The sequence below is a fragment of the Piliocolobus tephrosceles genome, chromosome 18 (assembly GCF_002776525.5).
Source record: "Piliocolobus tephrosceles isolate RC106 chromosome 18, ASM277652v3, whole genome shotgun sequence".
NCBI lineage: Eukaryota > Metazoa > Chordata > Mammalia > Primates > Cercopithecidae > Piliocolobus > Piliocolobus tephrosceles.
In genome coordinates this window covers 57,573,789-57,595,511 of record NC_045451.1, presented here as the reverse complement: position 1 = coordinate 57,595,511, position 21,723 = coordinate 57,573,789, and the positions used below count along the sequence as shown (strand labels likewise).

The 21,723-nt window shown below is 42.1% G+C and overlaps 1 protein-coding gene across 1 annotated transcript; it reads left to right on the top strand.

Annotated features, from left to right (window-relative positions):
• Positions 1-1,577: 1,577 nt before the first annotated feature.
• On the top strand, positions 1,578-21,267 carry HRH4 (histamine receptor H4). The gene is made up of 3 exons (XM_023207506.1): positions 1,578-1,869; positions 9,696-9,859; positions 18,068-21,267. Exons 1-3 carry the CDS (start codon positions 1,677-1,679, stop codon positions 18,878-18,880), a joined length of 1,170 nt encoding a protein of 389 aa, XP_023063274.1. The 5' UTR covers positions 1,578-1,676; the 3' UTR covers positions 18,881-21,267.
• Positions 21,268-21,723: the final 456 nt, after the last annotated feature.

Sequence of the window (21,723 nt, the reverse complement as noted above, 5' to 3'; positions counted from 1 at the left end):
CAGTCTCTGCCATGAATCCTTTCCAATGTATGTTTAGTCCAGACATTCTAGTTTTTATTTCTAGATGTTTGATTTAAAAATCTTCTATATCTTTACATATCTTTTTGAAAACATGGAATACAGCTATATTCCGTTTTCCTTTTTCCATATTCCATCTGACTATTTTAATGTTCTTGTCTGTTAATTCTAATACCTGTGTCATTTCTGAGTTGACTTCAACTGATTGATGTTTTTCCCCTTATTATGGATCACATTTGCCTTCTTCTTGGCATGTCAGATAATTTTTAATTGGATTTAAGACATTGTAAGTTTTACATTGTTGGGTACTGGATATTTTTATGTTATATAAATATTCTTGAGCTGTGTTCAGGGTTGCAATTAAGCTACTTGGAAATAGTTTCAAACTTTCAGGTTTTGCTTTTCAGATTTGCTAGGAAGAACCCAAGAAATATTTAGTATAGGGCTAATTATTCCTAACTGCTGAGGCAAGACCCTTCTGAGTATACTACCCAACGTCCCATGAATTATGAACTTTTTCCATTTGGCTAATGGGAGCAGGCACTATAACCAGTCCTCTGTGGCATTGGGTACTATTGCCTGTAATATTTTTGAGTGGTTCTTTTTCTTGCCTAAAAATGGTTCCTCCACATTGTGCTAATCAGTACTCTGGTGAATACTTGAAGGGGGGTCCTCTGCAGATCTGGAGTTCTGCGGCTCTGCAGTTCAGACTCCTCTCTGGTATTCCTGTACTCTCAGCTCCATTTCCTCATTCCAGGGAGTCTCCTGGGCTCTGCCTGGGTTTCCCCTCTCTGCTCATGCCCTGGGAACTCTCAAGGCAGTAAGCTGGGGCAACTGCAGGCCTCATGCCTTCCCTCAGGGATCACTGTCCTTCCTTGTTAATGACAAGTGCCTTGAAAACCATCGTCTAATTTTTTGGCTGTTTCAGATGGGACTGTGAAATTCAGCCCCTATTACTCCATCATGGCCAGATGAGAATATTTAACTGAATCTACATGAGTTTTAAAAATGGCCAGGTGTGGTGGCTCATGCCTATAATCCCAGCACTTTGGGAGGCCGAGGTGAGTGGATCACTTTAGGTCATGAGTTCAAGACCAGCCTGGTCAACATGGTGAAACCCCGTCTCTACAAGAAATAGAAAAATTAGCTGGGCATGGTGCTGAGTGCCTGTAATCCCAGTTACTTGGGAGGCTGAGGCAGGAGAATCGCCTGAACCTGGGAGATAGAGGTTGCAATGAGCCGAGATAACACCAGTGGGCTCCAGCCTGGGCAACAGAGCAAGACTCCATCTCCAAACAACAACAACAACAACAAAAATGAACCTTATGTGAGCCCGATTTATTACTTATATAATGATTACATTTTATAGATTATATAATTTTATTCTAATAATGGGAGATGGATGAATCACAGTAAAATGTTTAAGGTAAACATTTCACTGTTTTTTGGAAATAGTTTTTCAGTGTCAGTTAAAGGAAAACTGTTACCACAAGCTTACTTTATCAAGAATCAGGAAGTTCTATGAGATCAGTATTAGATTAAAACTGTCGTTTTGAGTAGAAGACTACATATTTTAGGTATCTGATTAGAAAACATACTTGTCAGAATTGTCTGGCTGGATTAATTTGCTAATTTGACCTTCTTCATCATTTGATGTGATGCCAGATACTAATAGCACAATTAATTTATCACTAAGCACTCGTATTACTTTAGCGTTTTTTATGTCCTTACTAGCTTTTGCCATAATGCTAGGAAATGCTGTGGTCATTTTAGCTTTTGTGGTGGACAAAAACCTTAGACATCGAAGTAGTTATTTTTTTCTTAACTTGGCCATCTCTGACTTCTTTGTGGGTAAGTTATATGTCTTTATTTAAGATAATCTTTTCCCATTTTAATTTATCTCTAAAACCTTAAAATAAACGTTTGTTATTTCAGGGGACTATATATGGTGGGGGAAAAGTAAACCCAAAAAGTTTAAGTATTAAAGTTTGGAGGGGGCTATATGGCACTGTAAGGGAATGTTATACATATGTAAATCAGTGTGGCAGGGGAATTTTCAGCTGAAAACAGTTTATTTTCTTTTTATAGAATAAAGATAAGTCCAGAACAGCTCCAAAATTTTAATGTAAGAGTTACTTGTTTCTGGTGCTATTTTCCTTGTATGTTTAGACTTATAAGTATTCCTCTTCAAGTAAATATGGTTTTCTCGGTATCACAGTGTTGGAGTAATAAGAAATTATGTATATGCTAGTAACCACTACAATCAGAAAATAGCATTTCAGATTGAATAATATGTTTAATAGTATTAATTTAATGATGTGGCATAGAATTTTGTAAAATATACCCAACCGTAAAGTACCTTGCGTATAATATGATATCACAGCATTATATCATCGTTAAGAGACCATAGAAATCAAACCAACTTTCTTTGAAAACATGCACTTTATAATTTTTCACTGCCTGATGATTATTATTTTTAAACAATGCTTATCGTGATAAGTAGATGTACAGAAATGTCAGCTGATGATATTGTTTTATAGGAGTTTCTAGTATAATTTAATTTGGCATATTCAGATTATTTTTGTTCATAACTACATAAAGCTTACATTTAGTTAAAATGAAATAAACACATAAAATACTTAGTTCATTCCCTGGAATACAGTGGTCACTCAAGAAATGTTAGTTCCTTTTTTTTTTATTTTAATTTTTCTGCAGCTATGGGTCAACGCCAATCTAGGTCACAAATGTTAGTATAGTATCTAGCCTGTATAATACTGCTAGGTATGCAAACACTATTAGGTAATCAAGGGATTATAGAAGATTAGGTTAGTCTCTTCCAGTAAGGTTTTGATGAGAAGAGTGGACAAGAGACGTTCAGAAATGACTATAGCAGTATAGAGTAACACGAGACCCCACCAAGACCTAACAAGTGCTATGGTCACTTGGAGGAGGCATAAAGCACGTTTAGTTAGCGAATAAAGGCATTTAACATGAACTTTGAAGGATGGATAGAATTTCCATAGTCAGAGATAGGGCGAAGGATTCTTTGCTCCAAGAATGAGCAAAGGCATGCTGGTAGAAAATCATTGCGCTTATCTTCCTAAGGGTGAGCTTCGAGCTGGCTGGTGTGCAGATGGGTGCAGGGCAGCCGTAGAGATGAAGCTGAAATCTATAAAGTGAGGGCCTTTAAATACCAGCGTGTGTGTGGAGTGGAGTTTATTTGGCAGGCCTTGTGGAGATTTAAGGATTTTAAAACAGGTGAGTGGTTGAACAGATCAAAGCTTTACTTTAGAGGCATCGGAAAAGCCATAGGAAGTGGGGAAACTGGAGTGTGGGGTGACATGGTTTCAGACACCATCCTGAAGCAATCTAGGCAGAAATCATGTAGTTAGGACCCAAGCTAGGATGGCTGGGGACAGCAGGCAGAGCGGCTAAGGCGGGGTGGGGCGGGGGAGGGAGGCATTGGACAGGAAAAGAGAAAGCTGAGTTAAAGATGGGGTTTCTGAGACTAAGAACAGTATGGAGCTCTTCAAAGACACAGGAAGTATTTGGGCAGGGTGGCTATGGTTCTGATGTTGCATTGAAAGTTCTGGAGAAAAATTCTAGTTTGGGAGATTGATTTTGGAGTCATGGCATAGAAATGACAGATAAAGGCAGCTAACCCATAAAGAAGTATTGAAAAAATGCACTATCTCCCCATTTGTTTCCTCAATTCTGTCCCTTCAGGTAACCAACATTTGCTGCTTGATGTAGATCCTTCCACATCATTCTCTGTGCTCCCATAAACATGTACAAATATACGAGTTTATTTATGTGAACATAGAGAAGGTTCCACTGTAAATACATGTATCCTTCACTTCTTCCTTCTTCACAGGATCCTGTGACTTAGCTGACAGTCAGCACTTAAAATAGATGAAGTGTTTTTACTAACCCAAAGGGAGTGAGGTCCTGACTGCCCCAGTTTTAGGGTGGGATGGGTGAGACAGCTGAGAAAGCCTGGGGCCTGAAGCTTTTGAATAAAGATGGTTCTAGGTAAAAATGTCTCCATGTCTGGCCTAAGGCCGGCATCATGGCAGTCCCACCCTCAAGGGTTTGAGCTCGTCTTTGGAAAATAGCTCTGCAGATGGAGTTATTCAGCAGTCCTGGTGGTCCCCTCCATCAGCAGGTGGGTGAAGAAATAATTCTGATAATTTCTTTTGCTCCTGATTAAAGGAGTTGGGTGCAGGTCAGAGTCTCCATTCATCTGCCTGCCGGCCTCCTCCCTCGCATCTCCCCTGCCCCCTGCCAGCTTCATGCAGAGGTCTGCATATTTAAGGCAGGGCTCACCATGACACAGCCCCGGGAGCATTTTGTAATAGGATTCAAGTTTGCTGCCAAGCTGTTCTTTCTCCTTTGCCATGCTGGGAAGAAAACCTTTTGTCTCTGAGCCTGGAAGAAAGCATGGAGGCGGTGAGCGTGCAGGGCAGAACGCTTGAGAGGTTTTCTGCAGCTGTAAGCCATTGATTCTTAACATTTGGGGTCATGAGATCCAGAGCTCCAGAGCCGTGTGACAATGGCAGGGCAGATTAGATCCTCACATGTGCTTGGAACTGTGGCTTTGCTGGCTGAATGCCCTCTTCCCCCAGGTTTCAGAATTGGCCCTCTGCGGATAATCTAAATTTGTGGCACCTGAGTTGCTAGCGTCTCAGGCTGAATTTACTGTTGAAAGCAAAGATTTATTGAGGAAAAATTCTAGTACTAGCTATACTGGATGTTATATAAATATACATCATCTGTACACTATTCTGGGAAACACATACTATCTATATCTACATCAATATCTATAAAAGTGTTGCCATGTGACCAGTCTTTCCATTTATGGGCACTTTCTTCTCAGCCCCATGTTGTGCTGGCATTTGTGGCCTGCATGACCATGTGTCAGACGGCTGGACAGGATCTTCAGCAGATAAGGGTGGTTGCTGCTATCAGAGCCTGAACCAAGTGTTCAGGATGGCAAAGTTTATCTTGATACCTGTATGCCCGAGTTCAGGACTCTTTCCTGGCCTTCTGTATTCATGTGCTCAGGCTGCTGTAACAAAATACCCTAGACTGGGTGGCTTAAACAACTGACATTTATTTTCTCATCCTTCTGGAGCCGGGGACTTTCCAGATCAAGATTCTGGCCAATTTTGGTTTCTGATGAGGGCTCTCTTTCTGGCTGGCAGACGGCTGCCATCTACCTGCGTCCTCACGAGGTCTTTCTCTGAGTGTGCACAGAGAGAGAGAGTGGACTTTCACTATTGGATCAGGGCCCCACTCCTATGAACTCTTTTACCCTTAATTTTGTCCTTAAAGGTCTTAGTTCCAAATATAGCCACATTGGGGGTTAGGGCTCCAACATGTGAATTTGGGGAGGGCACATACGCATTCAGGCCATAACACCCTCTGTGCACTCACCAATCCACACATTCCTCTGGTGTCCCAAAGGATTTACTTGGGGATCTTAGCTCCTCCCATCTTTTGATTGCCTTTTCTCATGGAAGACGTAGCTTCTTAGCTGGTTTAGACAGAAGGGATGATGTCAAATGGGTGGCAATTTTAAAGCAAACTGGGCTTCTCCATCCTCATCTCTTTGTTCATCCAACAATTATTTCTTTTGAAGCAGGCACTTTCTGAGGTGCTGGGGATAAAGCAGTAAAAATATAGGTGAAAATCCCTGCCCTCATGATGCTTCTATTTCTAATGGGAGCAGGGGCATGGAGACAGACAATAAACAAGAAAAATAACTGAGTCAAATTATATAGTATTTTAGAGGGTGATAATTGCTACTGAAAAACAAAAACAAAAACGCAGAGAGGAGGGAAAGGGAGTGTGCTGGGAGTGGGGCTGCAATTTTAAACCTTGGAGCTAGAATTTACTTAGAAAGATACATTTGAAGGCTGGGCGCAGTGGCTCACACTTGTAATCCCAGCACTTTGGGAGGCCGAGGCGGGCAGATCAGTTGAGGACAGGAGTTCGAGACCAGCCTGGTAAATATGGTGAAACTCCATCTCTACTAAAAACACAAAAATTAGCCAGGCATGGTGGCATATGGCTGTAATCCCAGTTACTCAGGAGGCTGAGGCAGGAGAATCACTTGAACCCAGGAGGTGGAGGTTGCAGTGGCAACGAAGCCAGACTGTGTCAACAAACAAACAAAACAAAAAGGAAAGACATTTGAGCAAACAGAAGGCGCCCTTGGGGAAGAGCATTTCACGCCAAGGAACAGCAGGTGCGCAGGATCTGAGGCAGAAGGGTGGGTGGTGCACTGGAGACCAGAGGGGCTGGGGTGGAGTGACTGAGGGGTGAGAAGTAGGAGTGGGACTGGGAGGTGGGCCATAGATTTGTTTTCTTTTGTCTTAATCTTTTCAAGAAACTGGCTCTTGTTTACTTATGAGCTCCATTTCACCCAAAAACACGATTCCAGAATTGAAGGTGTAGAAACACTTCGGAGTAGGTATATTAGAGAAATAGTTCAGATTCAGTTTCTTTGCAACTCGTTCGGAATGAGCCACAGACATCTCTGTTGCTCAATAAGACAGAGGAACTGAGCATGACACAAGTACGGAAGCGTTACCTAGAACGCTGGGTGACAGCACGGCGGGGATTACGAAACCAAAGAAATATCCTAGAGCCTGTCTTCAGCTAACCACTGTTTCCAGCAGCTCCTAGGCTTTCGAACGCACCCTTCCTCTTTTGTGTAAATGAGAAAGCGTGTGACAAAGAGTATTTACCTCCCACCCCCTGCCCCGAACTCTTAGTCGGTGACTAGAATGCATTACCAGCATCTTTCTTCTTTCTCATTCTGTGGAAGAAATGAGTTCCAGTGTTGAAAATACTCATGCTGGGAACATTGGAAGCCACAACCGTGGGCTCAAATATAATAAATGTCTCTGTTTGGGGGATACTTTGATTTACCTCAAGTGGACCTGGTGACCTACATTATTTTATTTATTTATTTGAGGCAGGGTCTCACTCTGTCGCCCAGACTGGAGTGCAGTGGTGTGATCATGGCTCACTCCAGCCTTGACCTCCCTGGCTCAAGTGATCCTCCTGCCTCAACCTCCTGGTTAGCTGGAACTACAGGCATGCACCACCATGTCCAGCTAATTTTTGTATTTTTTTTTTTTTTTTTTTTGTAGAAATAGGATTTTACCATGTTGCCCAGGCTGGTTCCATCTCCTGAACTCAAGTGATCTACCTGCCTCAGCCTCCCAAGCTGTTGGGATTATAGGCATGAGCCACCACTCTCAGCCAGTGACCTATTTTATACCATAGACATACACACACATACCCTGGAGATGAAAGGCACCCTAAGGAAGTTTGCTTATCATTAAAAATATAATTGAAACATGAAACAAACAGGTTATTTGAACTACATATAAGAACTGACCATGCAACTCTTCATCTCTACGGTGTCTTGTCTTTCATCTTTGTATGTAACCTAGGGACAGAATACTAGAGTTTAGCATCACCTTCCACTGGTTCTGAAACCATGCCGTTATAGCCTTTTGTGGTCTTGTTTTTGGAGAATGCAGGCTTTCCTTCCTCCTTCCCTTTTCCTTTATCTTTACTATTCTTAATAATAGACTAATTTGGTTCTCATAAAAAAATGGGAATTCCTGGAAGTATCTGATACATTTGAAGTGACTCAACAAAGTAAGATTTCATCTGAGCTTCCACTTAATAGATCATATTCTTAGCAACTACTCACACCTGTCTGAAATGTGAATGCAATTAAAAACCCCTAAAAGCTAAAGAAAAGGGAACCTCATTTCGTCACTTTTCAGTTAAGCAGTTTCTGCGCTGGGCTGAATCACTGTGATAGAGCTTATCTGTTTGTTCACACAGCAAAGAGTTGTAGGTAGTCAGAGGTTCTGATATCACAATCCCTGGTTTCATACTCAGTCTTCTCCACTTGCTAGTTGAGAGGAACTTGGTCCAATTTTCTCTTTTCTGAGCTTCAGGTTCTTTAACTGTTAACTCAGCATAGTCCCTTCCTCACAAACTTTCTATGAAGATGAAATGAGGTAACATTTGCAATGCACACAGCACAGGGTCTACCATATGGTAATTGTATAAAACATATTAGCTGTTATTAATTTAAGTGAAATGTACAAGTCATTGGCCAACTCTGGAGGTTGCAGGAAATACAAACATTGATTTGCGATATGGCCCTCATCCTCAGGAGAGACAGACAAAAAAGATGACTATGATATAAAAGTAGAATGTAGTTAATGCATGAGAGAGGGAAAGATGAGCAAAGAACCGGGAAAGTGCAGAGGACAGAAGGGTCACTTCTACTGAGGAAGCTCCAAGAAAGAGGACATGGAGGAGGTCACTTTTTGGCCTCAGTGAAAAATAAGAAGGAAGTGAATTGACTTTTTACTTATTTTTTATTTTTATTTTTTTGAGACAGAGTCTTGCTCTGTCACCCAGGATGGAGTGCAGTGGCACAATATCAGTTGACTGCAACCTCCACCTCCCGGGTTCAAGTGATTCTACTGCCTCAGCCTCCAGAATGGCTGGGATTACAGGCACCCGCCACCAAGCCCAGCTAATTTTTGTATTTTTAGTAGAGGTGAGGTTTCACCATTTTGGGCAGGCTGGTCTTGAACTCCTGACCTCAGGTGATCCACCCACCTCAGCCTTCCAAAGGGCTGGGACTACAGGTGTGGGCCACCGTGCCTGGCTTGAATTGACTTTTTAGTAGAAGACAGGTGGACATTTTAGGAAGAAAGAATGATGTTGGCAGAGAAAAAAGAGATGTGAAAATGTGCCATATATTTGGGAGAAGGGTGGTCCATCCTGTTTGGGTTAGAGCATGAAAAAAGTAAAGATGATTTATGCTGCCTATGGCTAGAAATACAAGACCTGTACTTAATTTGGAAAGTAGAAAGGAGCCATTGAAAGTACAGTCACCCCTTGGTGTCTGTGGGAGTTTGTTCCAGGACTCCCCTTAGATAGCAGAATCCAGGAAAGCTGAAGTCCCTGATATAAAATGCTATAGTAGTTCCATATAACCTATGCACATCCCCCCATATGCTTTATTATGTATTATTATTTTTCATAATAGAGATGGGGTTTCACCATGTTGCCCAGGCCAGTTTCAAACTCCTGCCCTCAAGCAATCTGCCCACCTTGGTCTCTCAAAGTGCTGGGATTACGGGCGTGAGCTACCCCTCCTGGCCCTTCCCGTATACTTTAAATCATCAGTAGATTATGTATAATACCGAAGACAATGTGAGTGCTATGTAAATAGTTGTTATACTTTATTGTTTAGAGAATAATGACCAGAAGTCATTACCATTAGTCAAAGTCTATACGTGTCCAGTACAGATGCAGTTTTTTTCCAAATATTTTCTGTCCGTGGTTGGTTGAATCCACAGATGTAGAATTCATGGATAAGGAGGGCCTGCTGTGCAACATTCATGACCCCCTTATAAAAATGGCATTTAAGGAGTGTGTAGAAAATCAGTCCTGAGCTGCTTGATGAAGTACCATGAATTTTTAAATTACAGCCAAAGCATTTGTAGTGAATTCAGATATGTCATGGTGTTGTGTAGCCATTAAAACATGCCCATTTGTGTTTGTTGATGTGTGTTATTTTTTTACACTTTTTTTACACTTTTTTTTTTACACTTATTTTCCTTGTGCAGGTGTGATCTCCATTCCTCTGTACATCCCTCACACGCTGTTCGAATGGGATTTTGGAAAGGAAGTCTGCGTATTTTGGCTCATTACTGACTATCTTTTATGTACAGCATCTGTATATAACATTGTCCTCATCAGCTATGATCGATACCTGTCAGTCTCAAACGCTGTAAGTCAAAACGTTAATTTATCCCCCTTAGGAGATTGTGTGAATGTACATATGGGTCCCCAAGCAAAAGTTCTTTTAAGCCTAATTTTTAATTGAATCGACAGGCCTTAGAGGAGCCCTACCCTTTTGTTGTCTGGCATAGAGTTCTTGCTGGTTGTTAGTTGTGTGATTTGGGTAATTCACTCACCTATGTGCCATTAAAATGGGAAGGAATCAAAGAAAACCCAAGGCAAGTGGTCTCCACTGGTATATTGAGTCTATAGTAGACTAGATAGACATGACATTCATGACAGGTTTATGGGTTCTACTCCACAGGCATATTGAGACCTGAATCTATTCCTCGGAATAGAACTTGGAGGGCAGTAAAAAGAATCCCATACTTTGAAATGTGATGAGAAAATCAATTCTGAATGGCCAGAGGAAAAGACAGTATATAGGGAAGCTACAGTTTACACAGTGGGACCAGCCAGAAAGATCAAGTCCTCATGCCGTTTTAGAACCTGTGCCAAGAAAGCTGGAACTTACTCAAGATTTGGAATAGCCCCATCTGTGAGTTAGTGGAAATTCTTAAGTCATACTAAATTTCTCAGCAATGGATCAAAAGACAAAATAAGGTTGAAGTAAAGATAAGGGGGCCACACAAATATGGGGCAGTGATCTGAAACCTTTGAGGCCTAGACGGGAAACTTCCTTCACTCCTGTCTCAGGGACCCAGCTCTTTGGGGGACTACCGTGTGACAGGCATTTTGCTAAGTCCTGGGATACAGAAGTGAATATGTAGAGTTTCTGTTTTATTTTTCTTTCTAACTTTTGTTTTGGCTTCAGGGAGTACGTGTGAAGGTTTGTTATGTGAGTATGAGTAAGCTGAGTGTCACGGGGGTGTTGGTGTAGAGATTTTTTTGTCACCAGGGTAATGAGCATAGTATCTGATCGGTAGGTTTTTGATCTCTCCCTCCTCCCACCCACCACCCTCAGGTAGGCCCTGGTTTCGTTGTTTCTTTTTTTATGTGAGTCTCTGTTTTTGATGAGCATAGTCATCTACGTGGAGGCAGATCCAGGAACAAGTCGGTTCAGTACAATGGACTAAGTGCTGTCCTGGGGTGTTGAGAGGACAGTGACAGCTCTAGCTTGGGACGATTGTGCAGCTGGAGGTTGACAGGATTGGAAGGTGTATTAGATCAGGCAAAGATAAACTGCTGTGACAAAGAGTCTCCAAAATGTGAAGGCTTAAGCAAGATAAAAGTTTATTTTCCTCTCACATAACAGTCCATGAAAGAGTGGATTCTCTGCTCCAGGAACTCACCCAGGAATGCTGCTGTCAGGTGGCTCTGCACCCTTTAGGGCAGGGAATGGCAAACATTCCTGATCAAGAGCCAGATAGCAAATAATTTTGGCTTTGTAGAACCTACTGTTTCTGTTGCAACTGCTCAAATGTACCATTGTAGCCCCCGAACAGCCATAGATGATATATAAAAAAATGTACTTGGCTCTGTTCCAATAAAACTTTATTTGCCCAAACAGGTAGTGGGCCACATTTCTTTCTTTCTTTCTGTTTTTTTTTTTTTTTTTTTGAGACAGGGTCTCGCTCTGTCAGCCAGGCTGGAGTGCAATGGCATGATCTTGTCTCACTGAACTGCAACATCTGCCTCCCAGGTTCAAGTGATCCTCCTGCCTCAGCCTCCTGAGTAGCTGGGATTATAGGCATGCAACACCATGCCTGGCTAATTTTTGTATTTTTAGTAGAGATGGGGTTTCACCGTGTTGGCCAGGCTGATTTTGTACTCCTGATCTCAGGTGATCCACTCGCCTCTGCCTCCCAAAGTGCTGGGATTACAGGCATGAGCCACTGCGCCTAGCCCGTATTTGCTTCACGTATAGTGATTTTTTGGCTTCTGCTTTAGGCCATTCTCTTCCTCTGCATGGTCAAAGTCAGGTTGTTGTCATACTAGGTTCTGGACAGGAAGGGGAAAGGGAACGAAGTCCAGAGCAAGGGATTTTTTTTTTTTTTTAACCAAGTAGTGCTGAGTCACACAGTCATTTCCACTTACATTTCATTGGTGAAACTTAGTCACATGGTCCCATCTCGCCACAAAGGAAGCTGGGAAACTCTAGTTGAGCCACCACATAGGAAGGAGGGGAGAATGGATGTGGGAGGACAGCCAGCTATGTCTCCCCCTTAGCATCGCATACTTCATTGGCACCAGGGTCCACTGCAGTTTGTATTGTATGTGGAGAGTGCAGATCAGCTTGGATTAACAATTCAAATGCCTATAGTCTCATATTTTTCAATCTGCTGGCCTTGACCCATTATTGATTTATGAAATCAATTTAGTGGGTTGTGATTTTTTTTCAATGAAAAAATGGAATGAAACAGAATAGAACAGCTGGGCATGGTGACTCACTCCTGTAATCCCAGCACTTTGGGAGGCCAAGGTAGGTGAATCTCTTGAGGTCAGGAGTTCGAGACCAGCCTGGCCAATATAGTGAAACCCCGCTTTCATGCGTGTCCTTGTGAAGAGATCACCAAAAAGCTTTGTGTGAGCAATAAAGCTTTTTAATCACCTGGGTGCAGGCAGGTTAAGTGTGAAAAGAGAGTCAGGGAAGGAAGATAGGGGTGAGGCCGTTTTATAGGATTTGGGTAGGTAGTGGAAAATTACAGTCAAAGAGGGTTGTTCTCTGGCTGGCAGGGGTGGGGGTCACATGGTGCTCAGTGGGGGAGCTTTTGAACCAGGATGAGCCAGGAGAAGGAATTTCACAAGGTAATGCCATCAGTTAAGGCAGGAACAGGCCATTTTCACTTCTTTTGTGATTCATCAGTTACTTCAGGCCATCTGGATGAATACATAAAGGCTTGGGCTCAGAGGCCTGACACCCACCTCTACTAAAAATACAAAAAAATTAGCCAGGTGTGGTGGCGCTTGCCTGTAATCCCAGCTACTTGGGAGGCTGAGGAAGGAGAATTGCTTGAACTTGGGAGGCGGAGGTTGCAGTGAGCTGAGATTGTGCCATTGCACTCCAGCCTGGGCATCGCAGCAAGACTCCATCTCAAAAAAAAAAAAAAAGGGAATAAAACAAAATAAAAAATTAGAAAACATCAGAGTATCTTGTACATAATAAAAGTAAATACTGTTTTGTGAATACTTTTGTCTGTGTGCTTGGTTATGATATACAATATTATTTTACTTTAGATCACAGTCAAGTATTTGAAAAATAATGCTCTAATTCAGAATCTTTTCCATTTATACTTTCAAATTTTCCTTTCTTTCTGGGTTAACATTTCTTTTTAATCTCCTCTGGATGTTCCTAGGGCTTCCTTCTCTGGATGTCCCAGCTTTTGAATTTACTCTCAGGTTTGTGGGCAGAAAAGGGACATCTTCCCCAGTTGGGAAAAGTGTTTAGAGGTTACAGACAGATGAGGGATGATGCCCAGAGGGAATGTAGACTTTCTTTTCGTTTTTTGATTTTTTTATTTTTATTTGAGACAGAGTCTGGCTCTGTCGCCCAGGCTGGAGTGCAGTGGCACGATCTCGGCTCAATGCAAACTCTGCCTCCTGGGTTCAAGCCATTCTTGGGCCTCAGCCTTCTGGGTAGCTGGGATTACAGGCGCATGCCACCACACTTGCCTAATTTTTATATTTTTAGTAGAGATCTGGTTTTGCCATGTTGGCCAGGGTGATTTCGAACTCCTGACCTCAAGTGATCCGCTCCCGTCTGCCTCTCAAAGTTCTAAGATTACAGGCATGAATCACCATGCCTGGCCTGTTTTTTGTTTTTAAATCCTAGTCTTGCCTCCAGTAATTCCCCTGGCAATTCTGGCTGTAAACTTGGTGACGGATGTGTTGGCTAGATCCTGGGTCCCCAGTGCACAGCACAGAGTAGACTATATAGGGTTCCACAAATGAATGTATGGATGCTGGCAGGGGTGCTCAGGGAGACCTTGTACCTCTGTTGGCGAATAGTTCAAATGCAGCCATGTGAAAACAGAAGGAAGCCTTCAAAGACCACTGGGATCCCATAGAAGTAGCAGTGGGGAAGCTGAACTCTTACTGTAGCTACGTACAGGAGACAGTGTGATGGGGGAAAGGGATGGGCCGGCTGAGGAATGGAAATCTGACAATAATTTGGAAAAGAAAAGCCCGATGCAGGTGGAGCACATGATTACAGTTCTCAGAGAGGTTTTCTGGAGGGGCAGATTCCGTGTGGCTGAAGTCAGAGTTGGGTGGGGAAGGAGAACAGCAGTGCTTCATGGTAGCTGGAGGGAATGGGAATTAAAATGTACAAAAATGGTTTGGTGCGGTGGCTCACGCCTGTAATCCCAGGGCTTTGGAAGGCTGAGGCTGGCAGATCACTTGAGGTCAGGAGTTCAAGACCAGCCTGGCCAACATGGCAAAACAAAGTCTCTACTAAAAATACAAAAATTAGCCGGGCATGGTGGCAGGCGCCTGTAATCCCAGCTACTCAGGAGGCTGTGGCAGGAGAATCATTTGAACCCAGGAGGTGGAGGCTGCAGTGAGCCAAGGTTGCACCACTGTACTCCAGTCTGGGCAACAGAGTGAGACTCTGTCTTGGGGGAAAAAAAAAAAAAGTACACAGAATTAAGATAGTAAAAGAAGGGTATTTCTTTACCTGCAAATGAAGAAAGAAACTTGACAGTAAAATCAAGACCACAGGAAATCTCATTGCTGGGAGACTCACCGGGGCACTGTGTTTGTTTGCTAGGGCTACCATAACAGGACCGCAAACTGGGTTGCTGAAAACAACAGGAATGTATTCTGTCACGGTTCTGGAGACTAGACATTTGAAATCAAGGTGCCGACAGGGCCATCCTTTCTCGGAAGGCTCCAGGACATCTTGTTCTGTGCCTGTCTTTTAGCTTCTGGTGTTGCCAGCAACCCCTGGCATTCCTTGGCTTGTAGATGCATCCCTCCAGTCTTCACCTCTGTTGTAATGTGGTGTTGTCTCCCTGGGTCTGTGTCTGTGTCTCTGTTTTCTTATGAGGACGTATTGGATAGGGCGACCCCTAATTCAGTATGACCTCATCTTAACTGGATTACGTCTGCAAGCACCATATTTCCAAATACGGTCACGTTCACAGGTACTGAGGGGTTTAGGACTTCACCATACCTTTTTGCGGGACATAATTTAACCCACAGCAGGCACTTAGAATTGTCCTGAAATCCATCTCATTACTAACACTAACAAGTTCTGGTAGGCCGCTTGGCCTCGCCAAAAAAACCTGATTGACAGAAGGTGTGGATATTTTATACAGGCGGGAAAAAAGTAGGGTAAGAGACAGTGTCCTGAATAATGGGCATATTCTGTAGTGGGCAAGAGCTAGGCCACTGCGGAACTTCAGGGACACCACTCCAGCAGCCTGGGTCCGGGTTCAAGCAATGCTTGAACTGTCTAGCTTTCAAAAATGCTCCCCGGAGATGCAGGGATCAGCATCCTCTTCACAGCTCCTTGGCTGTCCATTATCTCAATTGACCTTATGCATAATGGAAGAGAGATCACTTTCCAACATATTGTGTTATATCATTACCAAGGCTGAGCAGAGCAATTAAAAAACTAAATGCAGCTTTAGGACCATCTGGGTATTGTTACCATCTTCATAATCATTAGATTTAGTGCAAGAGATGTATTAATTAGTGGTACAGGAAGCAGAAGGCAAAAAAAAAAATAAAAGTTCATCGCATATGAGAGTTTGTGGCCAGCACTATATGCATTTTAGCTTAGCCTCAGATATACCAGCAATTTGAGAGAAAAAACAACAACAACAACACAACAAATCCACCTCCCTACAGTAAAAACAAAACAAAACAAAACAAAACAAAAAAAAACTTAGTGTTTTTATTTTTAAATTATTAACTAGCTTTTATTTATTTATTTATTTTTTTTATTTTTTTTTATCTCCAGCCAATAGAGGTCTTCTCAGCATGTACGATCCATTAAGGAAAGAGTGCTGGGCAATGTTGCACCCCTTTAAAACCTGAGAAACCACTGTAGAACGAGACTTAAAATTTTCAGAAAAATTTTCAGAAAATGACACAAGAAGTAGAAAAAAGGAAGCATGTTCCAATTTCATGGATCCTTTTTTTTTTTTTTTTGCCTGTGAGTGAGGAAATCAGAGAAACATGGAACATGAGAGCTGAAAGGAACCTTGGAAACTTACCGATTTTTTTTTTTTTTTTTTTTGAGACAGTCTCGCTCTGTCATGAGATTGGAGTGCAATGCCTCCATCTCAGCTCACTGCAACCTCTGCCTCCCTGGTTCAAGCTATTCTTGTACCTCAGCCTCCTGAGAGCTGGGACTACAGGTGCAAGCCACCATGCCTGGCTAATTTTTGTATTTTTAGTAGAGACGGGGTTTCACCATGTTGGCCAGAATGGTCTCGATCTCCTGACCTCGTGATCCACCCAAAGTGCTGGAATTACAGGCATGAGCCACCGCACCGGGTCGAAACCTTACTGATTTAAATGAGTTTCAGAGAGGTTGTCTGTTCCAGGTCGCCTTAAAAAGTTCCTCATCCCTCATATACAGTGATTGGTCTTAGGGGTCTTTAGATTGAGAAGACATTATTAAAGATTTCAGGATTGACATAAGGATTGTGGGTCCTGTGGTGGGAGGGCAGTCCTCACTCATAGGATCTCATTTTCCTTTATAGAAGCCTGTCCTTGTGACCAAGGGGAGTTAGAATATTCTTCATCCTTAAAAAAAATGGTGGCACTAGCCACAGTTGTGTCTCTCAAAGTGGCAGGTCATCACAGCCTTGACATTGTATTTGTCAGGCGAAAACACTTGCACAAAGAAGTGACGCGCATGGTCTAGGTGGGCTCACGTTTATAATCACAGCACTTTGAGAGGTTAAGACAGGAGGATCACTTGAATCTAGGAGTTCGAGACCAGCATGGACAACATAGTGAGGCATTATCTCTACAAATAACACAAAAATTTAACTGGGTGTGGTGGTGTACATCTGTGGTCCTAGCCACTTGGGAGGCTGAAGCAGGAGGATCACTTGAGCCTAGGCAGTCAAGGCTGCAGTGAGCTGTGATTGTGCCACTGCACTGCAGCCTGGGCAACAGAACGAGACCCTGTCACAAACAAACAAATGAACATCAAGAAGTGACTTGGTAATGCTTAATAGCAATGCAGTATTTATCTGCAGCAGGTTTAAAATTCTTTTTTGGACTGGGTGCGGTAACTCAAACCTGTAATCCCAGCACTTTGGGAAGCTGAGGTGGGCAGATCAGCGGAGGTCAGGAGTTTGAGACCAGCCTGGTTAACATGGTGAAACCCCATCTCTACTAAAAATTCAAAAATTAGCTGAGCATGTTAGTGGGCACCTGTAACCCCAGCTATTCAAGGGGCTGAGGCAGGAGAATTGCTTGAACCTGGGAAGTGGTGGGTGCAGTGAGCCGAGATCGCGCCATTGCACTCCGGCCTGGGCGACAAGAGTGAGACTCTGTCTTAAAAAAATAAAATAAAAACTAAAAAAAAAAGTCTTTTTGTCTGTGCTTAATCTTCTTGGTAGTGATGAGAGTCCTTTCTCTTTCTGATTCTACCTTGAAGTCTCAGCAAAAACCACAGAGCAGGTTCTTTCTGTATAATGGAATCAGATAAGGCAAGGGCTTTCAAACTTTTTTGACTGTGAGTACAGTGAGAAATGTATTTGGTGCTGTGATTCAGAGAAACTGCATTTCTCTTGAAATATATGTATCTCTATTCCCAAAGACATATTGCTTTATTTGATGAAACATCATTAAAGAACACCTACCCTCACTATATGTGATGCATTCTGACATCAACTATTCTATTTCATTAAAAAGATCTGGTCATGCTCAGCCTGCAGATTGAGCAATACTGTGGTAAGGTGCCCCCAACTTCAGTTGTTTGACATTCAGATTAGTGTCAATTTTTGAAAACCTGCTTTCTTATTTGACACATTGGCTTTGACATTTGCTATAGTATCAGGGATTTAACCTTGAAGGTTACAGTCTTCTCCCCCTTAAACCCATTAAGAAAGTCTGCATCTTGGCCCAGGCTCCTCTGAAGTCAAACCCTCTGTCCTGGTCCACATCATGATACCCAGGTTAGTTAATGCCTCCATTCTTTGCACATCCCTGAAATGTCTAAGGACCTGTGAGATACTTTATGCATTCCATATACATTCATTATACTGAAAATAATTTGTTTGGTCTCTTCTAGGTGTCTTATAGAACTCAACATACTGGGATCTCGAAGATTGTCACTCTGATGGTGGCCGTTTGGGTGCTGGCCTTCTTAGTGAATGGGCCAATGATTCTAGTTTCAGAGTCTTGGAAGGATGAAGGTAGTGAATGTGAACCTGGATTTTTTTCGGAATGGTACATCCTTGCCATCACATCATTCTTGGAGTTCCTGATCCCAGTTATCTTGGTCGCTTATTTCAACATGAATATTTATTGGAGCCTGTGGAAGCGTGATCGTCTCAGTAGGTGCCAAAGCCATCCTGGACCGACTGCTGTCTGTTCCAACATCTGTGGACAGTCATTCAGACGTGGACTGTCTTCAAGGGGATCTCTTTCTGCATCGACAGAAATGCCTGTGTCGCTTCATTCAGAGAGACAGAGGAGAAAGAGCAGTCTCATGTCTTCCTTAAGAACCAAGATGAATAGCAATAGAATTGCTTCCAAAATGGGTTCCTTCTCCCAATCAGATTCTGTAGCTCTTCAAAGGGAACATGCTGAACTGCTTAGAGCCAGGAGATTAGCCAAGTCACTGGCCATTCTCTTAGGAGTTTTTGCTGTTTGCTGGGCTCCGTATTCTCTGTTCACAATTGTTCTTTCATTTTACTCCTCAGAGACAGGTCCTAAATCAGTTTGGTACAGAATTGCATTTTGGCTTCAGTGGTTCAATTCCTTTGTCAATCCTCTTTTGTATCCATTGTGTCACAAGCGCTTTCAAAAGGCTTTCTTGAAAATATTTTTTATAAAAAAGCAACCTCTACCATCACCACACAGTCGGTCAGTATCTTCTTAAAGACAATTTTCTCACTTCTGTAAATTTTAGTCTCAATCTCACCTAAATGGATTGGGTCTGCCCTTTATCTTGCCCTTTTCATTCTACCAACAGATCTGCACTTTGAAGTCAATGGAAAATTATTCCAGTGAATAATAGCAGTATAATTATGACTTGATAATATTTTTGTAAACTTGTAGTCATAATAGTACTATATTCTTCTTAGTCTTCACCTCTTCCTTGTCTTTTAGATCTTTATATCATGCTGATTACAAAAATCCAGTTTTGTTTTCTATGTTCCACGTATAATACAATCTTAAGTGAATTTCTCTTTTTTATTTTATAGTAACAGAAACTTATCCAGTTTGAAAATCATTCCCTAAAGCATGCAATAGGAACAAGAACCTCCTGGCTGATAATGCCCAGCTCTGTTCTGATCAGTGGGTGGGTGAGGTAGGGTTTGAGTTGGCAAGAGCAGGGAATGGGGATGTGCCCAGGTGAGCTCCTGTGTGTGTCCAGATTTTACGTTCCTAATCCCAGTAAGGAAGAAAGCATAGTGTGGGAGAGAAAAGAGTTGACGACGGCAGCTCTCAAAGGTCCTCAGTGAAGTTATTTTGGAGGCCCTTGTGGTCACAGGATCAGAAGGCAAGGGATAAGCAATTGTCACCAATGGTTGAAAGTATGACTTGTCCCATTTCTTCCTGTTCTCTTCTTCCAGCTTCCACATCAGCTTCCTTTTGTGAGAAAATATGGAAGAGGAAGGCTAAGAGATGGTGAAGGGACTACATGATTTAACTAGATAGACCTCGTATACAGTCACTGAACTAGTAGATGTCAATAATTATTATTTTTTAAAATTTTTATTTGTTGGCTGGGCATGGTGGCTCACGCCTATAATCCCAGCACTTTGGGAGGCCAAGACAGGCAGATCATGAGGTCAGGAGATCTAGACCATCTTGGCCAACATGATGAAACCCCATCTCTACTAAACTACAAAAAAATTGGCTGGGTGTGGCGCTGCATGCCTGTAGTCCCAGCTACACGGGAGGCTGAGGCAGGGGAATTGCTTGAATCTGGGAGGCAGAGGTTGCCAGCCTGGTGACAGAGCAAGACTTTGTCTAAAAAAAAAACTATTTGTTTAAAACAGCATACAGCATCTTGCTCTGTCTCCCAGGCTGGAGTGTAGCAATGCAATCATAGCTCACTGCGGCCTTGAACTTCTCGGCTTAAGCAATCCTCCTGCCTCGGCCTCCCAAGTATGTAGGACTACAGGTACTTGCCACCACACCTGGATAATTAAAAAATTATTTTTGTAGAGATGAAGTCTCACTGTGTTGCCCAGGTTGGATGTCAATAATTATTTTTAAAAATTTTTTTTAAAAAAGTTTTTTTGAGACAGACACTTGCTCTGTCACCCAGGCTGGAGTGCAGTAGCGTGATCAGGGATCACTGCAGTCTCTGCCTCCCAGGTTCAAGCAATTCTTGTGCCTGAGCCACCTGAGTAGCTGGGATTACAGGTGCATGCCACCATGCCTGGCTAATTTTGGTATTTTTAGTAGAGATGAGGTTTTGCCATGTTGGCCAAGCTGGAATTTTTTTTTATTTTGATAAGACAGGGTCTCGCCATGTTGGTCATACTGGTCTCAAACTCCTGGGCTGAAACAGCCCTCCCGCCTTGGCCTCCCAAAGTGCCTGGATTATAGGCACAAGCCACCACAATAATTATCGCCTGAATGTAAATTATTATTTTAAAATATTGTTGTATTTATTTAATGTTTTTAATGCATTTGCCCAATATTTTACATTGCACTGCTCAGAGCTATTCCTTTATTATGTAGTTAGTATAGGTTATACTTTACAGGCGATTCACATTTTATTAGTTTGGTGATGTTTTGTCCTTTTTAAAAATTTTCTTTTGAGATGGGGTCTTGCTCTATTGCCCATGCGGGAGTGCAGTGGCATGCTCTCAGCTCACTGCAGCCTTGACTGCCTGGGCTTCAGCAATCCTCCTACTTCAGCCTCCAGAGTAGCTAGGACCCAGGCACTTGCTACCACACCCCACTAAAAATTTTTGAAATTGTTCTCTTTCTTGTAGTGTTCTCTGCCTGTCATTGTCACAAAATTTCATTTTTCTCATAGTTAATTTCATCTCTCCAATAAGATTTTAATGGTGTTTCTTTCATAACTTTGCAGTTCTTACACCGTTTAGTCATTTTCCGGTTTCTTAGAAACTTTAAACCTTTGATTAACTTCAAACATTAAAATACAAAAGTCTTTTAAGTACATGAGTGCTTAGAAATGTACGTGTTTGTATACACTTATGCCTTATTAAAGTTCAGTATGAGAAATACATGTTTAACATTCAATAATAATTTGAAAAATTTGAGAAATAAACTCTCATAAATGCACACATTTTTATAAACTTGCTACTTGTGTGCTGTTGATTTTAACATTTATATAAATTACTAGTTGTAGATTTCATGTGATCATTGGGGGCTTGAACGTTCATGGAATGGAGTGGTCCTATGAAAATGTTTTCCAGTTGAACCTCAGGGGGTGCATGCCCAACAATTCACATGTATTTTCTAAAGTATTTATAAAATAGAATATATGTTGTATTTCATTCCATCTAAGATGCTGTCAAGATAAGATATATTGTTATTTTATTTACTATATTAGTCTGTTTTCACACTGCTGATAAAGGCAAACTCAAGACTGGAAAGAAAAAGAGGTTTAATGGACTTACAGTTCCACATGGCTGGGGAGGCCTCACAATCATGGTGGAAGGCAAGGAGGAGCAAGTCACTTCTTACATGGATGGCGGCAGGCAAGGAGAGAGAGCTTGTGCGGGGAAACTCCCATTT

Excerpts from the sequence above, each read along its gene's own strand:
- HRH4 (XM_023207506.1), top strand. The coding sequence starts at position 1,677 with ATGCCAGATACTAATAGCACAATTAATTTATCACTAAGCACTCGTATT. Across the intron at positions 1,870-9,695 it reads CATCTCTGACTTCTTTGTGG|GTGTGATCTCCATTCCTCTG; the intron begins GTAAGTTATATG and ends TTCCTTGTGCAG. Across the intron at positions 9,860-18,067 it reads ACCTGTCAGTCTCAAACGCT|GTGTCTTATAGAACTCAACA; the intron begins GTAAGTCAAAAC and ends GGTCTCTTCTAG.